Source organism: Dunckerocampus dactyliophorus, chromosome 1, assembly GCF_027744805.1.
Source record: "Dunckerocampus dactyliophorus isolate RoL2022-P2 chromosome 1, RoL_Ddac_1.1, whole genome shotgun sequence".
NCBI lineage: Eukaryota > Metazoa > Chordata > Actinopteri > Syngnathiformes > Syngnathidae > Dunckerocampus > Dunckerocampus dactyliophorus.
The window spans coordinates 13,427,692-13,437,813 of record NC_072819.1 but is presented as its reverse complement, the minus strand read 5'-3'; the positions used below and the strand labels follow the sequence as shown (position 1 = coordinate 13,437,813).

The 10,122-nt window shown below is 45.5% G+C and overlaps 1 protein-coding gene across 4 annotated transcripts in view; it reads left to right on the top strand.

The window, feature by feature from the left end:
* Positions 1-2,618: 2,618 nt before the first annotated feature.
* Positions 2,619-10,122, top strand: part of acap3a (ArfGAP with coiled-coil, ankyrin repeat and PH domains 3a) — a 65,497-nt gene continuing 57,993 nt past the window's right edge. For 2 of the 4 annotated variants that reach the window (XM_054779703.1, XM_054779692.1), the window contains exons 1-2: positions 2,619-2,848; positions 2,951-3,197. In XM_054779703.1, the coding sequence (XP_054635678.1) occupies positions 3,151-3,197 (47 nt within the window). In that variant the 5' untranslated portion in view covers positions 2,619-2,848; positions 2,951-3,150. The remainder of the gene's footprint in view (positions 2,849-2,950; positions 3,198-10,122) is intronic. The other 2 variants (XM_054779720.1, XM_054779712.1) reach the window with 1 other exon arrangement.

Sequence of the window (10,122 nt, the reverse complement as noted above, 5' to 3'; positions counted from 1 at the left end):
CCGCGACCAGGACGAAAACCACATTGCACCTCCTGGAGCCAAGATCCGACTAACGGTCGTACCCTTCTCTCCAGCACCCTGGAATAGACTTTTCCAGGGAGGCTGAGGAGTGTGATCACCCTTCTTGAAAAAGCGGACCACCACCCCGGTCTGCCAATCCAGAGGTACTGTTCCTGACTTCCACGTAATGTTGAAGAGACGTGTCAGCCAAGACAGTCCCTCAACATCCAGAGCCTTGAGGAATTCAGGGCGAAACTCATCCACCCCCGGAGCTTTGCCACTGGGGAGCGTTTTGACTACCCCAGATACCTCAGCCACAGTGATGGAACTGTCAGTGTTTGTGTCCTCAGACTCTGCTTCCTCTATGGAAGGTATGTCAGTGGGATTGAGAAGGGCCTCAAAGTATTCCTACACCGTCCGACTATATCCTCAACAGGCCCCCGTCCCCACTGTAAACAGTGTGGACCGGGTACTGCTTCCCCTTTCTGAGGCGCTAGACGGTTTTCCAGAACCCCTTCGAGGCCGACGGAAAGTCGTGCTCCATGGCATCACCAAACTCCTCCCACAGTTTTTGCCTCGACCAACGCCAAAGCCGTGTGCCGCTTGTCCTGCCGGTACCTACTGTATCAGCTACTTCCGGAGTCCCACAAGCCATCCATGCTCGATAGGACTCCTCCTTCAGCTTGACGGCAGCCCTAACCTCTGGTGTCCATCATCGGGTTCGGGGCTTGCTGCCACGACTGGCACCGACCACCTTGCGGCCGCAGTTCCGATCGGCTGCCCCAGGAATGGAGGCACGGAATAGAGCCCATTCAGACTCGATATCCTCGTCCTCCCCCGGGATAAGGGGAAGCTCTGCCGGAGGTGAGAGTTGAAGACTCGACCAACAGGAGACTCAGCCAAACATTCCCAGCACACCCTCACTACACGTTTGGGTCTCCCGGGTCTGTCCGGCATCCTCACCCGCCATCTAATCCAACTCATCACCATGTGGTGATCAGTTGACAGCTCAGCCCCTCGCTTCACCAGCGTGTCCAGAACATGCGGACGCAGGTCTGATGATACGACTACTCGATCATAGACCTGCGGTCTAGGGTGTCCTGGTGCCATGTGCGCTTGTGAACATCCTTAACAAACATGGTGTTTGTGATGGACAAACGGAGGTTCGCACAGAAGTCCAACAACATCACACCGCACGGGTTCAGATCGGGGAGGCCGTTCCTCCCAATCACGCCCCTCCAGGTCACACTGTCATTGCTCACATGGGGGTTGAAGTCTCCCAGTAAAACGACAGAGTCACCAGTTGGGGTAATCTCCAGCCCCCCTCAAATGGACTCCAAGACGGCTGCGACAGTCAGGACCCTTTCTCCAACCTGAACGCAGAGGGAAATGACCCTCTCGTTAAGCGGGGATGACTCCAACACAGAGGCACCGAGCTGGGGGGCTATTTAATAAGCCCACACCAGCTTGCCGCCTCTCCCCTGCAGCAACTCCAGAGGTCCAGCCCCTCTCGAGGAGATTGGTTCCAGAACCCAAACTGTGGGTCGAGGTGAGCGCGACTATATCTAGTTGGAATATCTCAACCTCTCTCACAAGTTCGGGCACCTTCCCCGCCAGAGAAATGACATTCCATGTCCCAAGAACCAGATTTGTCACCCAGGCGCCCGCCCTCGACCATCACCCAGAGTACAATGCACCAGACCGTTATGCCTGCCCCCGCAGGTGGTGCGTCTATGGTGGGGAGTACCCGTGTGGCTATTTCGGGCTGGGCCTGGCCGGGCCTCATGGGTGAGGGCCCCACCACCAGGCGCTCGCCTGCGACCCCCTCCCCCAGGGCCTGGCTCCAGGGTGAGGCCCCGGTATTCCACGACAGGGCAAGGTGCGGTCCCTCGTCTTGTGTTTATTCACTCCTGAAATCTAAATAAATATATAATCTAAATCTAAATAATATATCCGTCTGAGACCCAGCAATGCATTCTTGTCCTCTGTAGGGGACACGTGTTTCAAATGCAAAAACACTTGACAAGAATAAAAATTGTTGTGCTATGAAGAGGACATCCTGGGCTTTCCACTGATAAGTATAATTTGTTGATGTTTGTCCATGTTTAAAATTAAATCTATGTCTTCCCAAAATGGCTTCCATACGACCTGTTTATAAGAACCAAATTATTAAATATATTGTATTGGGTTTTTGAACGTAGACATTTTTTAATCAATAGGTTGTGGTGGTTTTGGTAACACCCTCATTTTTTGAGATTCTGAAAACAGCACATCCATGTCCTCTGCAGTGGAAATGAGAACGTACAGCTTTTTCATATAAAATGAAGTGAGAAGAACTACTGCTTGCAGTGCTGAACTGACTGAAACGGAGTTTAAGTTCTAGAGACAGTTCAATGATTATTTTTATTTTGTAATGTTAATATAATTGTATACATTGAGTATTTTAAAATATCCAAGTAGAGTTAAAACTGCTCTTTGTTTATTTTTATTAAGAAACAGTTGTAAAGATGAATGACGTACACTGTAAAGCACAGTCTCAAAAAAAACATATTGTGGCATTGTATTCCCCCAAGAAAACATTTTAAGGCAAAACATAAAACTTTGTCTTGACTTTATGAAATGTTGTCACAGGAGGACATGTATAACAAAACATATGTAAAGTTGTGTTCAGTTCAACGTTGTGTCTTTTTTCTTCTTGAATGTGTGTGGGACCCCCCCCTCCAAAAAAAGGGAACGTGACGTCATACTTCATTCATTCCCACGAGGAGGGTGGCACATTCAAGTTCAAGTACGGGTTGGGGAAATTGAGCTTTCTCACAGCCACGCATAACGCTCCCGTGTGTGTAAGGTAAAGGTGGACCCATACTTGTATCCATACAGTCTATTTGAAGTTATATGAAGACTAAATGCCCTTCACAACATGCCATTTATGTATTTACGCGTATTTCAGAAAGGGCATCTCTGTGAAAGCAGGAACGTACGAGGCCGACTGAAGGTTTATGAACGCAACACGGCGATGGGGCGTTTGTGGCGCTCATCGGCGTTGGTCAGAAGGAGCGGAGCCCGGCGAAGAGACCTTCACACCTCAGCCCTCACCGGGACATGAATCCCGCCTTGTGACAAGGAATTACAAGTCAGCGGGGCATAAAGATGACGGTGGACTTCGAAGATTGTGTCAAGGATTCACCGCGCTTCAGGTGAGTGAGGCGTTTAGGTGTTTTTTAATTGTGTGTTATTTACACGACAATTTTGTGTTTGTTGCTTGAACGTCAAATTAAGTCATGTTGGAGTCGTTTGCTAGCTTCCGAAAGGGTGGACAAGCAGCAGTGCAACTTGAAGACTCAAAATAGTGAGTTTTTTTTTCATGAAAACTTAAACGCATGTCAGGTACACGCCGAAGCAATAGGTGGCGCTGTATCACTTGGCAGTCTGGCTGTTTTCAGAAGCCTTGATTTGAAGTGGAAAGCACCTTTAAAGTGTTTGTTTTTAAAGTTGCTGCTGTGTAGTTTGGTGATGCTGAACACAGGAAAGGAAAACAAAAGTTGCTCCATAATAATTTAGTATGATAGTGCAGTGTTATGGCAACATAATATGAAGTGTGTTTTCTGATCTGCACTAAGAACCACTTTTTGGCACCCTTGTGCCGGGGGGCCACATTTGGGGGAAGGGTAACTATTAAATGAAGGGGTCAGAGTCTACATAAGTGTCCAGAGACCAGAAAAAGTCGCTAGTCACTTTTTTGAATAAGACTAGAGGGGTGTGAATATTCGCTAAATGTAACAACAAAATCCCTAAATTCACTATCACTAAGCTGATCTGTCTTGCTTTATCTTCTTATTCTCTTGGAAACCAGGGGGATATGAGGTGTGTTCAGAAGCAGAGTTACGATGTCATCTAGGTTATGGAGTTGTAACGACAAACTGCATTCACAGTCCCATTATAATGTGTTTATGAGCGAATGAGAACAGGTAGCGCCAAATCTATTTGTAGTGGTCCAAATATAGTTGTTTATTAGCTTAGGTTTACATTCCCATTGCCATACGTCTTCATTATTGAATCCATTGTCATGCTAAGCACAGGATGTATTTATTCCTGTGAAAAACCTTATCGTGGTCAACTGGACTGGACCACCTGGTGAAAATGTGGTTGTAATATTCATGAGCAAGCAAGCTAACCTTCAGATGGAGTTGTCGAGGTGTAAAATGTTGACTTTTTCGTGCATGTGTTGTTTGGATAAAGTGGTCACTGCAGATTAGGAGCTTGTGTGTGTGTGTGTGTGTGTGTGTGTGTGTTTGTGTTTGGTGCAGCACAACCATGAGAACATGCAGTGTTTGAGTGGTTTGACACCAACATCACAAAGTGAGGTCACATTCACATCAGGGTTGTCCCAACTTTTTCCAGTGAGGGCTGCATACAGAAAAAGTGAAGGCAGTGGGGCGACTTTTCTATTTTTCACATTATCTTCACCTTTATGTTAGGACCCGAGCACTGAGGTGCGAGGACCCTCATGAAATTGTTTTGCTTACCATTATTCTTTCCAATTATTTTTACTATTATTCCAGAAACAAAATCACAATTTTGAGGGCTTTAACATACTCTTAAACCTGTGAGTATGTGTATCTTTTCATTGGGGTGGCCAAGGTGAGAGCTTTACTCACATAGGGGTGGCAATAAGTTGATAACTGAAATGTCTAGATGGCCAGTGGGGTCGCCGGAGAGGGACCAAGGGTGGCCACGGCCACTATTGGCCACCACGTAGCTCCGCCATTGCGTGGGAGCTCTGTGTAAAGTGACACAGCTGTCCAGGTACTGTGAGGGCGAACCACTGCTGTAGCTACAGAGCGGAATATCCGACGTCCAACGGGAAACTAACTTCACCACGGTACAGCGCGGACATGTCTGCATGGTGGTGCTGCGTTTTCTTCTTCTGAGTGAGTGGCAGCCAGCTTTACCATATTGGAGTGTGGCTCAGAGTTACGAAAGTTATCCGGCAAACGGATCGGCCCAACCTCGTGGCGGAAGCCGATATTATCGGATCTTCAAAATACAGCAGATCGGCAGCCTATACCAATCCTGAAGATCGGATCGGGACATCCCTAACATATACTGACCTCCTGCAATTTCCAATGCGTTGGCAAGCTTGTTGTGAGTGCACTGATAGCTCGTGATTGGCTCCTGCCAAAGAAAGAGCTACCGTTTCCTCATTGACTCGCGAGCGGCACAGTATTTAAACAATTAGTAGTAGTTCTGAAGTAAAGGGGATGTCACGAGATTAGAATTTAGCCATGAATTAGCCGCACCGCTGTATAAGCTGCAGGGTTTAAGAAAAAAGTAGCAGTTTATACACCTGGATTTACGGTAACTAGAACTTTCCACAATGGCATTCAATATGTTGCTATCCCCATCCAATTACTACCACACCACTACCACAAAAAGACTTTACATGAGAATACCACAGTAAACCACAGTGCACCTATCACTCATGCACATCAAAAAACAGTATTATCATCTTATCTTCCAGTGGTTTGCGCTGCATTTGGTATTTGGTATGGACACAATTTTTTTTCGCCAGACACCGTGAGAGCCACTGTAAAACAGGATAAAAATGAAAGTAAATATGTGCCACGGCGGGGTTCAGAGACATGGTTGCCCATAGAGAGCAACAGCCTTGCTAACAATACACGATACAGGGATTTGGAGAGGAGGGAACTCCAGCACATTAAGTAGAATAGCCGCGATTACAACATTTTATACCAATGTTTTACCAATAGTAGAAGTCCATTTATCTTCGGATATGCAGTCACCAATACCCCTGACTTGCATTATTGCTAATAACTCACAATCACTATTTATCTAATGACAAAAATATCAAACCTTTTAAGTAAAAAACATCTACTTACCAGAGATTTCTCTTCAGTCGGCCATTGTGGGCGTGACGTATCGTGCAGAACAATTTTGCTCTGATCAACCAAACAGGACAGGGTGCCTGCCCCTTTGCTCTGATCAACCAATCAGAACTCGGAGCCTGCAAGCTGGCTTTGAGGCAAATCAGAAGTCTGATTGGCAAAAAAAATAACCAGCGACCTCACCAGGATGTTTCGAAATTTGATTCTGAAGGCTCTGGACAGATTACTTTGATATGGATGCGTTGCCATATCAATGAAGCTGAAATCCGATTGGACAAAAAAATCTAACGTACACATACACTACTGGAAGCACTGCAGCCAAGAAACATGCTACATGCTGAAGATAATAGACTGTTGGGAATAAATTAAAATAATTTAATGGAACAAAAACTACAATATAGGTTTGAAATGCAGGTCAGTGCTCCTGGTAGTGGTTAGGCCAGCAGAGAAGACTTTGCTGGCCCTGACTGCACGCCACTGCTGGAAAGCATACTCCAGGCTCGCACTAATGGTGAGTGAGTATTCATTTTCTGTGTTTTGTACATTTTTTGTTTTCTACATTGATTTAGAGTAAGGGGGACTGCGTACATTTCCATTTTTTTGTTTTTCTGTGGTTCTGATGACGGTCATGTTTAATTTTTTTTTGTAGAATATGCCGCGGACACTGAGTGACTGAATGGCAATGCTAATACACAAAGTTAGGTCCATAAAGGTGGGCTTGGGGGAGTTTTCAACATCCTCTGACATCACCACTAGACACAAAAATCCCCATAGCTTCACATCATTTTCTTCACATTTCACTTCCTGTAGGAGGAATGTGTTTTCCCTCAGTGCTGAGTCAGTGTTTGAGGTTCAAAGTGGTCAGTCAGCATCCCTCAGTCATTGCTGTGAGATTTCATCACACACTATTGACAGTGTGCAGTCTTGAGCGAGGAAGAGGAGCACAGGAAATCGGAATGCAGCAATTGGACTTCCACTGATCCTTGCCCTCAGACGTGTCAACGTAGGCGGGACACTCCCGCTTCCCCCTGCACAATGGTCTCATTCTGCTGTCAGAAGGTGGGAAACCGCCAGAAAGCACAACAGATAGCCAACAAAATTAGCATTGATATGGGGAAAAAAAACCTACTTCAAGCATGTCTTTATGGACTTTGCTTTGTGCAATGGGAACAGAAGAGGGCTTTCCCCAAAATGTATTGCTGAGACGAGTAATAAGGTGTCCCAATACTTTTGTTCAGCGAGTGAGCAGAATGTTTCAGCTAGGTCAGTCAGTTTGTTTTCCCAGCTGATTCCATTATGCTGATGAAGTCAGAAGATCTGATGTAGGTTGTGCGTGTGGATATCAGATGTCTTGTATTGTTTGAAGAGAAAACATTTTTACGTGAAGGAGAAGACCAACTGCAGATGGCAAACGCCACTAGCATAGCATTGTGTTTGTACTGAACTTTGTATAGGGAATAACGTAAATTGCCATAGATGTTATAATTATAGCCGATGCGTTTATTTGCCTAAAGTGCAAAGAGGACGGGGCGTTAATTGGAAGCAGGTGGTAATTGGAGAGAGGCTGTTATTTCCTAAATTTCTGACACTTTTTTTTGTGATAATGATCTGGAGTGCATGAGAAAGTGGAAAGGAAAACATTGCTTTCTTAACCACATGTTAATTTATTAACAAGTGTATTAGCACAACACAGCAGCAACAGAATCAATGTTGTAATAGCAGTAATGAGCAAACTGCACAGTCAGCATTAATAGCACTGATGAGTCCATTGTTTACAACAGTACGGCAAGTGTAACACGCATGACTTTCACATCGACAGCTGAGTAGCCATGCTAACTTTTAAAAGCGCATGCAGAGTCCATCCCTAGTGCATGCTCGTCTTAAGGTATTGAAAAGGTCTACTGCTACTACTAGGTCACATAATATAAAGGGAAAGCGGCATTATTTGAGGTGTATCGCTTTGTTGGTCGACCATATTTTGTTGGCTGCTCTCCGTCTGAAGAGTGTGTGTGACCTGAAACACGACGCGTAGGTTCAAGCTTGAGGTTTGTCAAATCTGATTAATCCATATCAACTTTCATCGTGGGGGGTTAAAAAAATAAGTAAAACCAGATGCACTGGATTTATAGCTGTTGGTCGGTATGTGCAGAACACAGGTCACAGTTTTATTTGGAACGTGTTCACATTTTTCACACAGTTTGTGTAACAGTGCTTGACAAGTCCATATGGGACAAAAATGTTAGCTCCTTCAGTTTGGACTTCTGAACAAACATGGACTGTCCATTATTTTTATGGGGAAAAGGACCAAGTGTAGGTCACCAGCATCTCAGAACATGATTGTGTTAAAAACAGTATCCAAACCGTATCTACAGTATCCTCACATTCAGCATTTTATTGAAGGTGAAGGGACAACACTACAGAAAGTAAACTTAGATACACTTTAGAGTAGTTTGCCTCCAACAGAGAACATATCCAAATTGCTCTGCTTCACAATGTCACAGTACATATTGGAATTTACTTTTTTCCCTCAGGGAACCACAGGTCCCATGCTGGCAGCACTCGTGCAGCCCCAGACCACAATGCTACCCCCTCCGTGTTTGGCTTTAGGCAAGACACAATTATATTGACAAGAAAAATGAGCTGGTTTTCTCCCTATTGACAATTTAAGTCCCCAAGATCTAGGAAAATGTTTTGATGTGCCGATACTTCGATGTCCCTATCATGAACACAGTGCATGATATGCTGCATGCTGTTATGCCTCATTAGACTCTCAAGATGAAAGTGGCGATGGTTAGGCTATGCTTCCCAGTGTGGCAGTACATGTTGAAATTCATCTTTACCTCAGTTAATTGCTGCTCCCCAGTGCCCGGCAGCACTCAAGCATGCTACTACCATGCTTGACTGTAGACAAGACACTATTATCTACTACTACTACTACTCACTTGTGTTGCCAGCTATTTTGACATCAATGGCTGTGTGTCACTCATTTTCAGTGGACAGTAAATTTACTGTATACTGCGATACAAGCTGTACATTTACTACTCTAAAGTGTGTCCACTTTATACCAGCTTTACTTTCTATAAGCATTGTCCCTTGACAAGATACACTTTTATAGAACTGTACTGAACTGCCTTTTGTCAGATACTGTACACAAGGACCATGTCTCCACACATGTTGGACACCTGACAATCTGGACTGAGCTCCAATGCCAGGAGACACAACAACTTGATCCACAGTTCCATCGTTGAATGAGTCCTGACTCAGTGAGACTATCTGGAAAGTTCTGACTTCACACCAACGTCCAAGCTGCCTTGCTTCTAGGTGTGCCAACATCAGCCTGCATGACAGGAAACGGGATAGCAATATTGATCATACAACTGTGACAGACTTGCGGCATGCGAAAGCCTGAAAGTGTGACTCCAGAGGCGGGAAAATCGTTGGACTGGACTCCAAACCCACTTTGCTGGAACACAGCTTCACACGTGTCCAAGCATCTGGTTTCCATTTGTTCCATCCCTCTCCCTTGCTCGCTCTCCTTTTCCCCCTATCCATCGTCGCCTGCCTTCCTCCTGCGTTTCTGGTCACGGCCGGGCCAGAATCGGGACCAGGGACGGGCCAGGAAATGCGTCAGTCTGTTGGAGTTTTAAAAGGCGGTTGAGAGTAAAGGTCAGAATGAGGGGAGGATGCTCACTCTGTTGTTACAACATCTCATCCTGAGTCACAGCCTGAATCTTCTCCACTAAAATGACAAATATATTCTCCATCTTGCTTTAAATGACTCGTCCAGGGCCACCGGGTGCAGAGGATGAGGCTGAAGATAAGACTTGGTAACGGTATAGGCAGGCGTATTGTGTGGACAAGGAACACAGGTGCATTTTAGACCAAATCGTGCATCCCTAGTACCACGTGTTAGCATGATAAGCTGCACTTTGGCTTGTCATCTGCCATTTGCTCTCCAACCACACAGCATGTGTGAGTGGAGAGTCCAGCTTGTTGTGGTTCCTGATTACAGTGTCGCCAGCTTTCAGGATGGATGGTTGGATGGGAAGTGGTTGAGGGTCATGGAGTCTGACGTCACCGGCGTACTGCTGAGCAACTAGAGGAAACACCTGGAGGAAACCTAGAAGGAAGTGACTGCTTGTCTCAGACCATGTGTCATTCTGTTGCCTTGACCTGAACACGCTCACTCATGTAAACCAGGAATCTTCTGTTTGGA